Source organism: Saccostrea cucullata, unplaced genomic scaffold, assembly GCF_032062105.1.
Source record: "Saccostrea cucullata isolate Sc308-1 unplaced genomic scaffold, CSIRO_AGI_Scuc_v1 ctg465, whole genome shotgun sequence".
NCBI classification, from domain to species: Eukaryota; Metazoa; Mollusca; class Bivalvia; order Ostreida; family Ostreidae; genus Saccostrea; species Saccostrea cuccullata.
Genome location: NW_026921069.1, coordinates 620 through 20,295, shown reverse-complemented (window position 1 = coordinate 20,295; position 19,676 = coordinate 620). Strand labels below are relative to the sequence as shown.

The 19,676-nt window shown below is 31.3% G+C and overlaps 1 protein-coding gene across 1 annotated transcript in view; it reads left to right on the top strand.

Moving 5' to 3' along the window:
• The window catches only part of LOC134259097 (mu-type opioid receptor-like), a 30,496-nt gene extending 11,262 nt beyond the window's left edge, over positions 1-19,234 (top strand). Inside the window, exon 2 of the mRNA XM_062741693.1 lies at positions 17,618-19,234. Within this exon, the coding sequence (XP_062597677.1) occupies positions 17,763-18,956 (1,194 nt within the window). The 5' untranslated portion in view covers positions 17,618-17,762 and the 3' untranslated portion in view covers positions 18,957-19,234. The remainder of the gene's footprint in view (positions 1-17,617) is intronic.
• Positions 19,235-19,676: the final 442 nt, after the last annotated feature.

Genomic DNA, 19,676 nt, shown 5'->3' with positions numbered 1-19,676 from the left:
CTTATAACACTCTTTATAAATATTGTGTGGTAGAAATGAAGGATCTGAAGATAACCAACAGTATTCAATATCAAAGTCCATAAAACAATACAAAACAGGAGCTGAGCAAACACGGACCTCTAAAACATCAGAGGTGGGATCAGGTGCTATGGAGGAGTGAGCAACCGCTGCTAACCGGTCACACCCGCCGTGTGCTCCTTGTCATGAACGGGAAATAACGGAAAATCCGTCGTCAATTCAGTGTATAAATACATAATGGACTAACAATTAGTATGAAAAACGTCAGTCAGCTTTTGATTCAATGATAAATTGTATTTGCTGACAAGGTAAGCGTATCGACCAAAGAACTAACTTAATGATGACTTTAAACGAGACTGCTGATATTCTTGTTTCATCAACTTGTTTTTCAATAATTTTCCTCGTTTTAGAAATTGTTCATACGTAGAGCATGCTCTTGCGTATCGAAGCATTTGAGATATATACACGCCGTATGCAGGTGATGAAGGTATATTGCTGCATAAGTAAGGGAGGTTGACGATAGAAAAGTTAAAGCCATCACGTTTATCACATAGCTTGGTTGTTAGATTAACATTAACGTTTTTTTTTTCAAGTAAAATATCCTAGTATGAAATACTTAGTAGATGTGCCAGATTCTGTGGTATCTTTTATTTCAAGATCACCAGGATACATCGTATCGACATAGGAATGGAAATTACCATTGTAAATTGACAATACGTCGTCGATATATCTAAATGTTGAGTTGAAGACCACAGCAAGTGTTTTCTTCTTTTCACGCATAAGATTTTGCACAACTTCTGCTTCATATGAATACAAAAATAGGTCTGCTAATAACGGAGCGCAATTGGTACTCATTCATTTGGGAATTCCAATATATTGTTGGAAGTTCTGGTCTCAAAAAGCACATAGGCATTGTCAATCAGAAACTCAAGCATCTTTTTTGATGTCCACTTCAAACTTCTTGTGTGTGCAATCAGAATGTGTTTTAACAAAATAATTTTGCAAATGACCAATGACCAGATAAGTAAAGTAATGAGTTCCATTTTTATTGAAAAAGCAGCTATCAATGATATAAAAAAGCCTGGACTTTAATTTAACGTGGGGAGTGGTTGTGTATAAAGTTGAAAAGTCGTAAGTTTTTAAGCTGTTGATTTTGATAAAATCTTGTGATTTCAAATTGTCCAAAAGTTCTTTGGAATTTTTTAGTATCCACATCTGATTCACACCACTTCTTGAATATATTGTTGCACAGTGATCTTGAAGTTTTTCCTTGACTACTGTCAATATCTTGGTGAGGAGTAAAGAAAAAGGCTTGGTTGAGCATTTACTGGAACCCGCAATGTATCTTTGTTTGTAAGGTTTGAATTTGTTTTTTTTTTTCCTTATAGCTATCGATAAATCTTATTTTAAAGAAGGCTTTCGGAGAATTTTGTGAATTTTATCATTATAAAGAACCGAGGAACTTATTTAAAAGAAAGGCAACGTAATTATACTGTCTCTGACTTTCATAATATACTGCTTGGAACGTATCGTTTTTCATTTTATATCAATTTCTGTAAAAAGAAAGACTTTGGAAATTATATATATATTTGTTGTATATGTTTGAATTAATACAGAGACTCGTAATTAAGGAACCAGAGGCACCAATCTGACGAGTCTTATTTAAAAGTATTTTAGAATTACTTATAAAGTGTTTGATAGATATCCTTTTTCTTTTCCTAGATATTTATTTTTGTTGCTGTCAAAGCCAAAATAATACAACCATACAAACATGTTAAAATGACTTGAATATGAACGAGGGTAGAAAAAAAAGTTCATTGATATTTATCGAGTTGGACTCAACGGCCTTAAACCTAGTTGCAAGTTTCTAGCTAAAAATAGTAAAAATATATGCGATTTTCAATTACTCATGATGATACAATTTTGTATACACTAATAGGTTTATCTTAAAGCAAAAAGTCAGGAAACCATGTGTTTAATATAAAGCATAATATACATGTACACACTGAGGGTTTAAAAAAAAACTTTCAGACGTTTCTTTCAAAACAGAAAATTGATGTCATTTGCATACCTAAAGGTAAGAAAGGGATATATTGAAAAAAAAATTAATGTTCACAGCTTTATTATTTCTTTTACAACAATTTTCAAATGACCAACATAAAGACTTAAGATTTCACCCAATTCATTATCAAATTGATATTTCTCGCCTTTTCCTTCTTCTGTAATAATTTATAAAAATATCTTCAATTAATGATGGTTAAATCGTTGTTTAGATAAATTGTCAGTTCCGTGACATACAAAAATATATATACTTTCCACAGAGGCAGGACTAGACGATAATAAAAAAAAATTAAGAAGGTTCCTTCAAAGTATAGAAAAATATAAATAAAATTAATGCAGGAATTACATGTATAGAACTTGCTTCAAATTTTGTTTTACACCGGGGTCACTCTGGTGCTCTATTGCTATCTCGTTTCGTTCGTCGTCTTGCGTTTTGTGCTTTAACATTTACACATTTTCAGCTAGATCTGTGAAACACTCTACCAATTTTAAATTTAGCATATAACATATTGAGGGGTTGGGGGTATTGGAGAATAAAATTTGTGAATTTGGTATTCCTCTCTCCCCTGTACGTCATATTAGTGGATGTAAACGATCAAATGTAGTGCAAACTTTAATAAACTTTATCTTCACTTTTGATATCAGTTATACTGTTCGAATGATGACAAAAAGCATCGATTCCTTATCTAAAGTTGTGAAAATAATTGCCCTTGGTCAAGTGGACTGGAGTTAGGTCTGGAGTTCGGTTTGTCTCCTTTGATCATATAGTAAAATCGTTCAGGCGGTAGAGCGCTCGTTTCGTGATCGGGAAGTCGTGAGTTCGGATCTCGGCGCGACTGATCTAAGTCGATAAAAATGGGGAGTACCTGTTTCTTCGCCATGCACTTGGCACTTGAAGTGAAAGTTGTGGATCCTTCGGATTAGACCTTAAAAACCGACGTCCCATGTCAAGGCAGGCATTGATACGATAAAGATCTTTCACTGCTCAATAGCCCTGAGTACCGAGTAAAGGTCTAAATTTGAAGCCCTTCTGCGGTGTGAAGTGAAACATTCTCGAATGGGACGTAAAACAAAATGCAATCAATTAATCCTTTAGTAAAAATGCGTGATTTCTTTTTAAAATCCTTTCCCTTCTCCTTAGGTATTTAGCAAGCAAAGAAAGTGCATGGCATTGATTCCTCTTAATTCCATAGGTATGAAATTCATGGCCCCAGGGTCAGTGATTCTGATATAGGGACTGTATTGCTTATGTAAGGAAGATGCTTAATTTCTTTAAAATCTTTAAAATATTGTTCTCTGTTGTGGACAATTAAGGAAGCAAACTAAGTGCATGATCACAATGAACAAAGATGCTTCTTCGAAGTTGTGAAAGCAATGGCCCGTTGATTAGAAGGTTGGTGTTTGGACAAGGCTGTATTGATAATCTAATGTAATTATAATTTCAAACTGAAAATATCTCACATGACGCAAAATCGTCTCTCTTCTTTCGTGATTTAAGAAAAATGCTCCCAGTTATGATATAGCGAAGGTAAAAAGAAGTTATCATCACACAATTCATAAAACATTCCAGACTGGCACAGACTAAGAAGCTTTTTAACATTGTTTTTATATCGACATAAATATTTACAATGTTTACATTTTCAATTTTGCCTTGGAGCAACAAACTACTTTGCATGTACGGAATGAAGAAAGGAATATTTTGTAAAGAATTATTTAAAACAATTTCTATTTATTTCTCTTAGGTAATGGACTTTTTTCCGAGTAAGAAAGGATCTTAAATTGTTGTTCCCGCAAAAACTTATTTGAAAAAACCTGCGTCACATTGTATTAAAAATAAAAAATTCACCTTGATACAGTCATGCTAATCATTTACATGCTTTGCTTTTAAACTCTCCAGCAATCAATGGTGATTATAAAATTTAGCGCGTAGTCTTTGGAAACCGGACCGCTTATTTAATCCTTTTAAAAGTCTTAGCGCAAGTTGATTTTTCCTGAAATGTGAATTCTTTTTTCTGCTATCTACATCATTTGTGATTAGTTTTTACCTCCTAATTGTAGAATTATTACCTTATCATTGTCATTTTACAGAAGTGATGGCAGACGACGGTTCCAATGGAAATAATGTACATTAGCACACGTCTGCGCTAACAAGCTTTTATCTTCTTTTGTCAATCCAAATGCATTGATAAGCTAATGGTCATATCTAGTCCATGGTCATAGTTTAAGTAAAAATCAGTGTAACTAATGCAAGTTGTTTTGTGTTTTATGGATGTATTCCTAATGACGATTGACACATCTATTATATGATTAAATAGAACTCATGTGTTTTGGCATTCAGAGAATACATTTTTTGATAAAACGTTACTAAAGATACCAAATTACCCAAATAGTTTTTCCCTCGTTTTTATTTTCATACCAATGTTTCTAAACTTAAGATTTTTGCTTTGAATTAGCTTTTCTGTCCTATGTGGGCAATAAAATGGAATGACTTTGATTCTGTTTTTTAATTGTCGTAGAGATCGATTACAAGAACGTGTTTTCATGAAATTAAAAAAAGTAATAGATCCACGTCTAAAAAGATTTTACTGAATTATTTGTATCTTATTACTTCTTCCAATTCAATCGAAATTGTTTCAAATTCATCCAAAATAGAAGTTAGAATCGGTTGTATGTATTAAATTTTAATTTTAAACTTTTAATTCAAATTGGTTTCTTTTAATTTTTATTCAAATGTTGTTAACTATGTGAAGAAAAAAGGTATTATCATTACATTGCAAAAGACATGGCAATTGCGAAGAAAATATTCAAAACTAGATATTATTGACAGAAATGGTAAATAATTTTTGCTCTACTCGTACGATAAACTTGACTGACAGAAACAAGAGAACGATGTTTAGAATATACACATAGTTATGGTCTTGTCCTTGCACGGATGTTGCTCCATCTGAATTGATCGGTTTACTTCTTTATTAGTCTTTCTATATTTTTTTGGAGTCTATTGAAAAAACAAACATCTATAACTTAAATTTAGAATTATCTTCCCGGAAATCTAAGTTAAAACTTAAAACATTCATTGCTTAAACATGTTGCCGCATATATAGTAATGCATAGTTCATTTCCCTCGCGTGTACTGTGTAACAGTGAGCACTGATTGTATTGCAGAAGTTGAACGTGAGAAGAATGGCTAAAACAACATTTGCAATAGATTTCTTTTGATCAATTAGCTATTAGAGGTTTAATAAAGCTTTAGGATGAAAGAATGGTCGCTTATTACGTACGGAGGGGTTTAGCATTATGGGGTAGTATTTTACTTTAAGTAAGGTGTTTAATTAGATATACCCGAACAAAATACGAACTGACCCCTGTTGACAAAGCAGGTTACTATAAGGATCATTATATACATTGTATTTTAGAAATTGGATTTTTAGAAGTAGTAATCCAACTTAGTTTCCAGGACTTAAAATCGTATATCAGTTTTGAATATTTTTAAGATCACCGAAATGAATTTGGACTACTATTTTGAGCCCCCCCCCCCCCCAAAAAAAGAGAACATTTTCAATATCTTTTGTTTCACTAGAATTATAAAGTTAAAAGTTGGCATACATCATGATCGTCATTTTTTGAATTATGTCTGAAAATTTCAATTAAATATATGTCTATAAATAAAATTTTCCTCTCAGTTAAACGAATATAACAAATTAGCTGTTTAACTGAGAGGAAAATTTTCATTTAAGAATATATACTGCACTGTATTTAATTTTGTTTTAGTAACCAAGTTATACATCTCAATTACTAGTTTTACCGAAAGATTTCAAAGTTTATTCTTTTAACAGAAAATTTCACAATTCTGATAATAAACCTGACTCATTGAATTGTTTAACAGCGGTCTACACGTTGGCCTATGACGTTTTGCTTCTGTCTTTTCAACTTTTATTCAAATTCTAGGATAACTAGAAACAAAAACCCCTTCAACTAAAGATAACTACACGTAGGCCTATGACGTTTTGCCTCTGTCTTTTCAGTTCGTCTCTATTCAAGTGGTCTATTCTCTTCTATCGGATAACCAGTCAAGTCAACCTCAAACCCCTTCAACTAAAGATAAACCTGTTTCCCATAGTAATAGTAGTGTTATTTCATCGCTAACATCTCTTTTCCCTATGTACAGGAGTTATATCCCGCTCAACATATTATTGTTTGATAAAATTGTGCTCCACATTGCCGCTAAACATTGTCATAAATTTGTCATTAAAGATGTCAAATAAATGAATTTTTAAACACGAATATACAAAATTATAGAGTATTTATGTAGGTAAAATTTTTGACATTATATTTCCGTATAGCCTGATAACAAAGAAAACTTCATTGACAATGCTATTTGACATATTTAACATCCTTAAAGTGCTGTTTTTATATGCATATGAAATCACAGGCCTATTATATTTTGTCAAAATATCAAAAGTTGATTCCCAACAGTATGCAAAAAATAATCAGTTTTGGTTAAATAGAAGTTGGAATATTCAAAAAGTTAACGTTTTTGGTGAACAATCCTTTTATATATTTTGGATTCCAAACCTTATAATAATCCTTACAAAGAGAGATACATAGCAGGTTCGAGTAAATACTCAACCAAGCCTCTTCTCTCCTCACTGGCACTTCAACAGTACTGTGCAACAATATATTCAAGAAGTGGTGTAAATCAAATGTGGATACTTTAAAATTCCAAGGAAACTTTGGACAATTTGAAATCACAAGATTTTATCATATACACAGCTTACGAACTTACGACCTTTTAACTTTATACAAAACCATTCCCCAGGATAAAGTTTAGGCTTTTTTTATATCATTGACAACTGCTTTTCCAACAGAAATAGAAGTCGTAAATTTACCTACTTTTTCATTGGTCATTTGCAAAATTATTTTGTTAAAAAAACATTCTGACTGTACACACAAATATTTTTTTAATTTCTGAAACTATATCAATGTGATTTTTGGACCCTTCCAACATTTAACTGTGATTAGCAGACCTATTTTTGTATTCATATGAAGCAGAATTTGTCCAAAATCCTATACGTGAAAAGAATAAAACACGTGCTATTGCCTTCAGCTCGACATTTAGATATATCGACGATATTGTCAATTATTAATTGTAATTTCACACCAGAAGATATATCCTATGAGCTAAATATACCACAAGGTTTCTTTATCCAATTAATTTACCAAGCAAGCTCAATGATAAACATTAAAACATTTTTAAATTCCCTTACAGACACACCTTCATCACCTGCACACGGAATTCATATATCCTAAAAGTTGATTCGATATGTAAGAGCATGCTCTACGTATGAACAATTTCTAAACGAGGTAAATTATTAAAAAACAAGCTAAAAGCAGGTTATCACTTATTTTTATGACCTTTAACAATTTATCATTAATTCAAATGTTGACACGTTTTTCAATTGTAACCATTATTTACACATTTAATTACATTTTATTTCCCAAAAGCACAAATGACTTTAGAGAAAGTTGTTTTGGATTGTTCTTTTTTGTTTTGTTCTTACTTTTGATCTTGGCAATCTCCATATATTTTTTTAATAAAACTATTCAAATACCCCAATTTAACTGTAAAGACTTGTTAATTAAAGGGAGCAGCTTTATATGAACGGTTTTCAAGAACTTCACACCGAAGAAAATGATTAAATATCTTTCTTTATCCATTTTTATGTCATCATTAAAACATTTTTAAAACAGACACACCTCTGCATGTTTTTTTAAAAACAATTTTTGTCTTTTAAGATTCAAAGAAAGAAAAGCAGGTTATCACTTATTTTTATTTTAACTTGACAAGACATTGAACACCGTAATTACATTTTATAAAAGCCAAATGACTTTAGAGAAAATTGTTTATTGTTCTTTTGCTTACAACGGCAAGTTCCTTTTTAACTAGAACTTTCGATAGTATCTGGATAATAAGCTACAAGATTTTGACATTAGAAATATTGCGAGAAATAACTTTGTCAGTCTCGTTAAATTCTTCGTCAATGCATAAATTATATAATGACCTTATTATAAAAAAAATCTTGAAAGGCCAAAAATTCATGAAATCAAAAGAAATGTTTATGAAATTCAAGCTATTTGATAAGAAAATAATTTCATAGTAAAATCTCATACAAAAGACAATACAGTTTTGAATAATAATGATTGAAAAATACGATTTATAGAAAATCGATTAATTCATACATGTAATTGCAATATATTCATTGTTTTGTTGCATGAGAAGTCAATTGAGAAAGAGACATCCATCTTCACTTAATAACTAGCTACGGAAGAATCGAATTGTATTATTTTCAAATGTCTCTTAACATCATAAAGTACAGCAATCACACTTAAAACTCTCAAAATGGTTGAAGACTATATCCTGCAATAATTTTCTTTGCTCATTTATCACAGTCTTCAAAAGGAATCATAAATTGGGGTAAATTGGCTGATCTACTAAAAAGTAATTACCATACACTGAAAATAGACTTAAGTCAAAATTTCAAATCGCTATAACTTTTGAAATCATTTGCATAACAAAACAATTTTTTTGCTAAATGTTTAAATTTGGAATATTAAACCTGTAAATCTTTTATAACATATTTCTTATTAATGACAAGCTAACTAAAATATAAATTTTTACTTCAGTCTGTTCCCAGTTTACGGTTTCTGGATCAGAACAAACTCTTTAATCCTGATAATTCGAGAAATAAGTTCAAAATATGTTGACCTTTAATTCATTAATTGATGGTTGATTGATTTATTGTGTATGTACATTATATCTTTCACATATTAGAATGGATTTCCCCCACGTTTTGACAATGTACACGTACCTGATATTGATGACGGTTGTTAACAGTGCGTAAAATTCTACCTGACCAACAAAATTCAAGGTTTTGTTCTTAATTTACTTACGAGGGTCGTTCAATAAATAAAACAAAATGTCCTCTAAAATTAAGAAAATTATGTAATACATTTTCTGTCTAGTTTCAATCCCTCAATGAATTCGCTGTTTCCCTTTACACATGTCTTAGGTCTTTGTATCCATAAATAGAAAGAAATGTTCATCGTCTTTAGAGATGCTCATCTTTAGAAATGCTCCAAAGGCACTTATGAATACCATTTCTCATGGTATATCTGATATTGTACATTTTTCCTTTGATTGTTTCCATTCGTTTGAGAATGAAAAGGATCTCACAATGGCTCAGATCTAGCTAATCTGGGTGATGAAAAAAAAAAAAAATCAGTTTTCCATCTTTTCATCAAAATCTTAATTTCTCTAAGCTTATTTGCAGCTGCTTTGTCAAGTACAGAGAAATTACCCTGCTCACCGATATTTGGACTGCCTTTGCAAGAATTCTAATCTATTTAACTTTCCATAGTGCAATTCGAACATGAAAATTATCATTGCTAGTCCATCATTTGGATGAATGTAGATGTTTTAATAGAACTCTTCAAATTCATGAAATCTCTTAAAACATATTTGGAGACCTTGCTTCTCTTTACCATAATAAAATGACCTTTTTTTCTTTCATTCCAAGTTTTTATTATTGATCTCATTCTAAGTCTATGAAAAGTACACGTATGTTTTGTCATTTATCAATTAAGTTAAGCAAATCTTCTATACATTTTGTTAAAATATTTGTTTTTATAGACCGTTGCCATATTTAACGTGTGTTTTCTCTAAGGCATTATGTTAAAAGAAAAGGACACCTATCTGAAAGAAATACATGTACTGTTTTTATCCTTCGTCATAATTCTATAAAATGCTGTGACAGTGAAATATTTAGTGTTTTAACAATGTCTTTCCTTGTAAATCTAGGATTTTCAGATATCATGTGGCACATTTCATCGATATTTTTTGTGTTCCCACAAATTTTAATCGACTTGTATGGCTGTTATATTTAAACTCTCCTTTTGTCCTTTTGAATTATTGAATGATCCATCTGAAAAATATACAGTGTTGAGGGTTTTTTTTCACATATAAAACTCATACCTTAAACATGAGTCCTTAAGCGACTTTTGTAAAAGTAGAGTTTTCACACACGCTCTCATTTTTTATCTTCTTGACAGAGATTTTTTCTAGGTCAGTGTTGTGACCATGCTTACTTCAAAAGAGAATTTCATAGGAAAATGCACAGGGTGCTCTTTAATGGAACTCTGCCATTTTGAAATAAAAGTAAAATTAAATTCTTTTGTCTCGATTATGAATTCCACACGAAAGTTATTTGTCCAATTTTTTTCTATACTTTGCTTTTTTAGCTCACCTGAGCCGAAGGCTCAAGTGAGCTTTTCTGATCACATTTTGTCCGTCGTCCGTCCGTCTGTCTGTCCGTCTGTAAACTTTTCACATTTTTGACTTCTTCTCAAGAACCGATGGGCCAATTTTAACCAAACTTGGTACAAAGCATCCTTAGAAGAAGGGGAATTTAAATTGTTAAAATGAAGGGCCAAGTTACCTTCCAAGGGGAGATAATCAAGAAAAGACAAAAATAGGGTGGGGTCACTAAAAATTCTTCTCAAGAACCACTGGGCCAGGAAAGCTGAAACTTATGTGGAAGCATCTTTGGGTAGTGTAGATATTAAATTGTTAAAATCATGACCCCCGGGGGTAGGGCGGGGCCACAATAGGGAATCCAAGTTTTACATAGAAATATATAGAACAAATCTTTAAATTTCTTCTTCTCAAGAACCACTTGGCCTGGAAAGCTGAAACTTATGTGGAAGCATCCTTGGGTAGTGTAAATATTAAAGTGTTAAAATCATGACCCCCGGGGGTAGGGCGGGGCCACAATAGGGAATCCAAGTTTTACATAGAAATATATAGAACAAATCTTTAAAAATCTTCTTCTCAAGTACTACTGGACCAGGAAAGCTAAAACTTTTGTGGAAGCATCCTGGGGTAGTGTAGATATTGAATTGTTAAAATCATGACCCCCAGGGGCAGGGCGGGGCCCCAATAGGAAATCCCAGTTTATATAGAACAAATCCTTAAAAATTTTCTTCTCAAGAACCATAGGGCCAGGAAAGGTAAAACTTATGTGGAAGCATCCTGGGGTAGTGTAGATTCTAAAGTTTTAAAATCAAAAAAGGGAAGGGGGTAGTGGGGCATGATAGGTATAGCAAGAGGGGGAATCTGGTAAAGAACTGCTTCACCCAAGTTACTTGTTAATAATTATTGTAGAATTATTATTTTATCATAAACATTATACAATTATGCAGAAGTAATGACCCACGATGACTCTACAGCTGTACATAGGAAAAATAAAGGATCTGGCTTTTGAGCTTTGATAGTCAGTCCAAATACACCAATGAGTAAAATAACATTATCTAGTCCATGATTGTACGTGGAACTTCATCATCGGTAAGGGATTAACTAGAGAGTAGAGACAGTCTATCCACTTGTAGATGATAACGGCACATTCCTACATAAAAATAATGAAAGATGATAGAAAAGTTAAAGTCATGACCTTTATTATTAAGTTAGATGTCTGTTTGTCATTTGTATCAATCTATAGTATTTAAAATATTTAAGGAATGAAGCTTATTTCAACTTATGTTATACGATATAACATAACTTGGGGCAGTTTACGCTTTATAAACCGCGAAGCGGTTTATAAAAAATCGTAAACTGCCCCAAGTTATGTTATATCGGATAACATAAGTTGAAATAAACTTTAATTTCAGTATATACAATGATACAACTTTTCCTCCGAGAAAAGCTTCAAATATAGCACATTTTAAAAGTAACGTCAAGCGGAGTAATACGTTTTTAACGTAACTCATTGTGACGTAGGCAAGTTATATTATACAAAATATTATAAGTTCCTCTGAATGATTCAGCCAATGAAATTGCTTGATACAAGTGAAATTAAATTATTCAAATTTGAAACAGGTATTTGAAATTATGTCGCGTTTTTCATTTCGAGTTCCAAAAAAAATTTAGATATTAAAGGAATAAAACATAACATTATCAGTTCATAACACGTCGTTATTACCTCTTAATGTCGAATTGAAGCGACATCAAGAAAACGATGAAAAAAATTGATGTAGAATAGTTTTCACGGATCTTTATTAAATTAAAAAAGAACATATATTTTTTTTTCTATTTTCTTTTTCTAATTTCTTTGCTAACATTAAAAGAGATCAATTGTTTTAAAGTCTTCTTTCTCATCTCTGTATAGGATTAATCGAATTTAAAATTCATTTGAGATAGGAAGTACTGAAAATCACATGTTTTGCAGTCTGTAGCCAAAAACAGCCTAATTTTTTTATATTAGTATTCTCAAAATTAAGATACTAGTATAATCAAGATTTACATAAACAAAAATCAGAAAAGCTAGAGTTACTAGAGTAAAAATTATGTTCTTATTCGTTTCAACTCAAACGATCATAAATAATTTATAAAATGAATAACAACACGTATGTGATAGATACAGAAGCGCTCTCGTTAGTGCAGTTTAATATTAAATACAAAATACACATTTCCAACTTTCCTTCCTGCCAACTCATACAATTTACAATATAAAAACATATAATTAATAAAAACAAAGATGATACTTATGAGGGTGGGTGCGCGGGGAAACGTCTGACTGCATTGAGAAAGAGCCTTAGCTTTTACATACGCTGAAGCGTGCGTGCTTTGACAGAATACTTGAGAACAGGTATTCTATAAATACTTTAACCAATCAGACCGACACTCTTCATATACACGACATAATCACGTGTTCAATTGATACACTTGTTGTGATAACTTCAATAAATACATTTGATCTACTTTATATTGCATAATTTAGAGTATTGAGTTATTTAGAAAATAAAATCGACAATTATTTTTAAAATAAGAATGAAAAACAGCTTGTTTATCGTCAGGTAAGATAGTTTACTTCGAGACACAAAAAAGGTTTCTAATTAAGCATTTTCTTTTTTGTTTTCGATTTCTTTCCAATTAAATTCAGTTATCTACTTTCAATAACAGAAGTAGCTTTGGATTCAACTAGTTTTGAGACAGAAAGGATGTACCATTGTAATAATTAGAATAAATAAGGGAAACTAGATTACTAGCATTAAATTACATGTAGCATGCAAAACTTTTTTTTTTCAAAATCAGCAATAGTGCAAATACAATAATTTGTTTACACTGTAATTACTTTTGACGGAAATGAGATGCTCTCTACATAAATATATCTCTTATTTACTGGCCAGGAGAATAAAAAAAGCTTAATTTTGCTAGGACTTTTACAAGGATGTTGACCGTTGTGAACTGGTAACTTTTTCTAATTAATTAGTATCGGGACACTGGAGGTTATATTGAAAAAAAATATATCGACTTTTGAAGGGTTTCGTTTTCTTTGCAAACCATACTTAAACTTTATTACTGTCATTGGTCAAGAAGGCGTCAAAATATAATTGCCGAATGGTTTGTATAAATAAAGGATTCAGTTCCCATTTTCTTTTAGTTAACTATGTCTATCTCATAATCAGTGCTGATTCTGTTACAAAGAGTAAACTTTGATTAAGAAGTAAATTGACGAGGCCGAAATTTTGTATAGATTTTTTTTCACTAGCAGAGCTGATTGAGAGAAGAAGCAAAGGGTTTAATAAAGACGACAAAAAATGTGTTAATTAGATGAGAAAGGGGGCCCTCTGTGGAAATGTAGTTTTTTTTTTATTGGAAAATCTTTTAAAGAAAATAGAATGTGTTAATTGGAGAGGGGTCCATCGAATTAAAGATTTTTTTTTCTACAACGTCTACTTTTTTTAATTAAACTTCAGAAAAGTAGTTTTTTTAATTAATCATATTTGATAGTTTGTAACATTTTGTTATTTACAAATAATTTGATTAGAACGTTCTATTACAAATATTTTAAAGCACACCTTAAGAAGATATGGATTTCACAAATCTCACTAATTTCCATCGAATTTAAATTTTTTTTTTTTATAAAAGTAGCAATAAACTCAACTAAGGCCTACTTTTATACATTGTTTAGATATATTACATTGTCTTGCAAAAGACTCATTTGTTATAAATGTTTACCAAAGAAAAGAATCTACATTATTCAATGCATATAGAATGAGGATTGAATAAATTTCAGATGATATTCTTAATGGGGTATATCGTGTCGACATACGAATGGGAGTAACTGTTGTTAATTGATAATACGTCGTCAATATACCTAAATGTTAACTTGAAGCCAAAACCAAGTGTTTCTTCCTCTCATGTAGAAGTTTTTGAATAAACTGAATAAATAATGCTTCATTTGAAAACAAAAATAAGTCTGCTTACGAGGGGTGATTAAAAAAGTTCGCAAACTAATTGAATAACGTGCATCAAAGAAACAATATTTGGTTTCAGTGTTGATAATATTTTAAATTGGTCCTCTCCGATTTTAATGCACATCTGTCACCGTTCTTCTCATGCGCAATTCACATGATATAAGCGGTCACGTGACCCCCTCCGTAGCGTTCTGTCAAGAAAGGTGAAATATTTTTCTGAGTTTTTTATTTCTTTCCATGTAAGTTAATTTTTATATCAAGAAGAGTTAATTTGTCAAAAATGGTCAAATCTCGGCAACAGAATGGATGGATAGGAATATCCTTTCCAAATATAATCATGGTGACCATCAAAACACAAATCTTCTGTCTCGGGAGAGACTTTTATTCAAGGTGGATAGAGAATGGGTGTCTCCTTTTTATCATATCTAATATGTTTAAAATCAAAAGTAAATGATATCTTAGGTATTTGATAATTATATTATTGTTGAAATATTCAACTATTTTTCAAAGTGTAAATTGGAAGTCTTTGGTAGCAAATTGCTTAATTAAAAACACATGTCTTTTCAAACTTGCTTTCACTGGGCAATATAACAAGTATCATTTTTAACCCATCTGCCTTCCATCACTAAAACGATCAATCCAATCATTGATTGAATTTATAGGACGTCATTTATCAATAAACAATGTACAAATTAATATACGCTTCTTCAATGGGATTTCTAAGATATGCCATAAATTTTACAGTCGTTTGTTGAACGTTTGCGATTTCAAATGTTTCAAAAGTTCCTTGGAATTTTTTTTATTATGCACATCTGATTCACTACCTCTAGAATATATTTTGAATGAGATCTTTTTACTAAGAAAGAACGACACATTCCTATAATCTACAATGGTCAAAAAATATATATATATATAAAGAAAGAAAGTCTACCTTTAACATTTTAAGCAAGTACATGTAATCATATACAAAAAATCATTATATACCTGTATCTAATACGTATATTATCCAATTAGTGTAAGTCTATTCACATGTGGATGTATTATGCTTAACACGTTTGATTGATTTTCAAAAATGTAACCCGTTTTCAGAGGGTTTATCATTACCTTTTTTATTCGCAGACGAGTTAAGAATATTTAAAAATTTCTTGTTTTAAAGATCAAACGTTTTATTTGTTACAAAAACAGTCAATCTAGCAATATAATTTTTATTTCAAATGAACGAATATTCAATGCCAAAATTAACGTGTCATAACATGATATTTTCTTATTGACGGAGATTTAAAAGTCTTGAACGCCAAACAATTGTGATAGCCTGATTATAGTTTATAAATTTAATATTAAGACACTTTGAACCGCCAGGAAATAATTCAAACCACAGGTTATTTTCGCACATGGAACTTCCGCATTGAGAAAGAATGCAATTTATTCCCCCATTTTGAACAATAAAAATCACTGCTGTAGAGAATTTAGGAATGACATATTCGTGTCAATGCCAGTAGAGCATTAAATTTGACGCACATTAATTCACATCATGAAATTTAAAGTCTTGTCATGAAAATATTGATCTTGCCATTTTTTATGATGCACGATGATTTTATACAAGCACAACGTTCTGTCAAATTACGGTCGCTTTGGTAAATGATTGATATTATATCCCATTGCCTAGCATTTAGTCTATATCATGAGATACACATTTTATACGAAAATATTTGACAAATATATCACTAGATAACATGATCATGATTAGTATAATGATAAATATGAACTAAAAAGGTTTTTTGCATAATTTTTTTCCTATTAAATGGTATGATTAATGGATTTTTTTTATGGATAAAATGTTTGTTGCAGCAATTTTCCCCATTACTTTTCCAACAATTCAATTCTATACTTGTTACTTGTGTCACAGTAATGACAATGTCTGCCACAATTTATTATCTTGAAGCAAAAATTATTCTTTTACAACAAAATGCTTTTTTTTTAAAAAAGAAATTGCAACAAATTACTACACAAAAATGTCACTGACAAGTCTTAAGAGTTAAATAAAATTCTGAAAAAAAGAATACATCTATATTCTTTAACAAAATATTTTAAGCTTAATGTACATTGTAAAGGGAAAACAGATGCAATAATTTTCAATTTAATATATTCTTTTTTATTATTTCAAGATGACAATTCTAATTTTGATCCGATTTTCTCTCTTTTTTTGGAAGAGAATTTAAATCCCACCTCTAATGTTTTAGAGGTCCTCGTTTGATCTGCTCGAATTTTGGACTTTTGATCTCGAAAACTGTTCGCTATCTTCATATATTTCATTCACTTGTGGCCTTCAACTTGACATTTAGATATATCGAAGACGTATAATCAATTAAGAATAGTAACGCCGTTCGTTTGTCGTATGTCGACACAATATAGCCCAGTAGGTTTTAATTGAAACATAGCACATCTGAAACATCTACTTCATATTTCAACTGGATATTTTACAAGAAATGTTAACCTAATTTTCAAGAAAGCATCATTTCAATTATCTTTTTAATCGTCAATATCACTTACCAGGCCTGGGGGCAATAAAACTTAGACTATCTCACTTTTGATCTGTCTCCCTTTTCTACTATTTATTCCTATGGAAAAATGCGACTGAGATTAAAAGTGTCTCATGTCTTCAGAGTTTTATGGCGACTGCTTCATTAAGTTTTTTACATGTAGATATAATGTGTCTGTCCAAATTCATCCTTCTATTGTACATAATATATCAATTTATTACTGCTAGAAAAAACTTAAATGATACATTTTCACTTCAATGGATATGATTTCCTTTGAGCAACTTTTGATCCTGATCAATTTTTTTTTTTACTTTTCTCTCTTCCATTTTAACTTTTGTTATTCTGACATTTCAAAAGAGTAGAATTTAATTTAAATAAAATTGAATAATAAAAAAACGAAGAAAAGGAAAAATCAAGGTAGGAAAAACGATTATGGTATCAATCACAATTGCTATTCCAAATATTTTTGAGAAATGTCATGGAAGAAACATGTTTGCAAAAAGACATGATGGATGCTTGTCCCGATACTTATTTTTTTATCTTCAGTTTGGTCAGTATAAATCAGTAAGACGTGTTTCTAATCTTATTTTATAGTGTACAGGCTGCAAAGTAAATACTTAATTCTCTGAATGTATTCGTCGATAATGGAATTAATTCTACTTAACCTTTTTCTTCTGGTATTTTTGCAGTGTAATTACAGCTTCTCTGGCGAGCAAAATCGATGTATGGTGGTATCCAGCTATAAACCAAAGAGTTCCCATTAACCGGAATACTGAATCCTTGCAGAAGGACAGCGTCACTGAAGTCCAGCTCTGGCCAATTTTATCGGCACTAATGAGTACACATTCAATAAAAGACCATCAAAGCAAAAGAATGGCGAATACAGTTCCTGAGGATGATTTTGGTACAAAGTTGATTAACTACTTGAACTTAACGCAACAAAGCAAAGGCAACGAATCGACATTTAATTCATCCTCTGATTTATATTTATTTACCGTGTATATGTATATGTATGTGCAACCTATTCTTTGTGTTCTTGGCTTTCTCGGAAATTTTATATCCGTGTTTGTTTTCTGTTCGAAACCTTTGAGGAATGCTTCGTCAAACGTTTATCTGACGGCCTTGTCTTGTACCAGTTTTGTGTTCTGCCTTTCAAATTTCTTCGTGTGGCTAGAGATCGTCAAAGTTCAGTTATTTCACCAAGAGGTCTTATGTCAGACCATCATTTATATAACTTATGTCTGCAGCTTTCTTACTGTGTGGTATGTCGTCTGTATCACTTTCGAAAACTTTGTTGTAACGATTAACCTTCGTTATGCTGTTATCGTCTGCACCGTTTACAAAGCAAGGGTCATAGTGACGTCACTTGCAGTCACGGCTATTCTCTTGTATTCATTTGCCTTGTGGACAACAAAACTGCAGAATGAGAACGGAATGATTTATTGTGATATCGGAAAAGATTATCAGGAAACACTACATGTCTTTACCTACATCGATATCATTATCACACTTGCCGTTCCATTTATAACTATGGCTTTCTTTTTGGGTGCTGTTTATCTTAAGCATATTTTACTTCGAGTTCCATGTAAGCCGGGGTGTACAATGACCCATCCAAGAACTCATAAGCATAAATCTAGAGGAAACAGAAACGAGTCTCTGACCAGAATTACACGGGTTTTATTAGCCATAGGATCGTCCTATATGGTGTTATCTGTTCCATCTTGTGTGAACAAAATTCGATCCATCGTTTTGTCCATGAAGAATCAGCAAGAACCTCCCTCGCCAGATAGCTGGGCAATTGTCCAGATTTGTCAAATGATATACTACCTCTCATTCTGTCTTAATTTTGTTTATTACGTTAAATGGAGTGTAAATTACAGAAGAGCTCTTGGGAATTTTTTCAAGATTTTTCTTTGCAATCGAACATCGGATGATGACAACAACAAATGTGCTCAAGTGCCATTGATAAATATTCTATCTCGAAAAAATGTTTCTCAAGAAATAGACCAGATTGCTACATATGTATGATGGATTTTTTGTACTTTAAACGAGGAGGAAATATAACTAATGACGTTCCCATGTGCCAATTATCTTATTGATATGATATACTGGTTTACATCATAAAGAATAGTACTTTAAGAACTAAAGTATAAGCAACCGTTTTAGGGGCATTATAAATATTTATACTTTTTAAAATATTTATATTGATATTATAATGAAATCTGAAAGACTAAAAGTTCTGTCTCGAAAATTTGGAGGAATCTATCGAGTTAATCTGTGCTTCAGATATTATAAATTTGCTTTAAATGTGCATTTTTTATAAGTGTTAATTTACCTTAAATTTGTACTTACATTTGTATTCAAAATAAAATTTATAGATTTATCTGAAGAATTGCAATGACAAAAAAATTTATGTTCGTTTACGAGCTTTTCTGGTAGTTTTGTTTCGATTTTATTTTACTTTACACAAAGAATTACTTGTTATAAAGGCCTATACATCTCTCTTATTCCATTTCGATTTTTTATCTAATGCTAAATAAAAACTCATTTTCCCCCTCGATAGAAGCAAATTAAACTTGTGGATTTCTTAATTGTACGAATATATAGAGGTCGACAATTCCCTCATACTGATTGCCATTATAAAGAATACCCGAAATTGGACATAAAATTCATGTGATAAAACGTTGCACTACTTCATGAAAAGGGTGGAGATATCGATCGAACAGTCACCAATCTCAAAAATAAAAA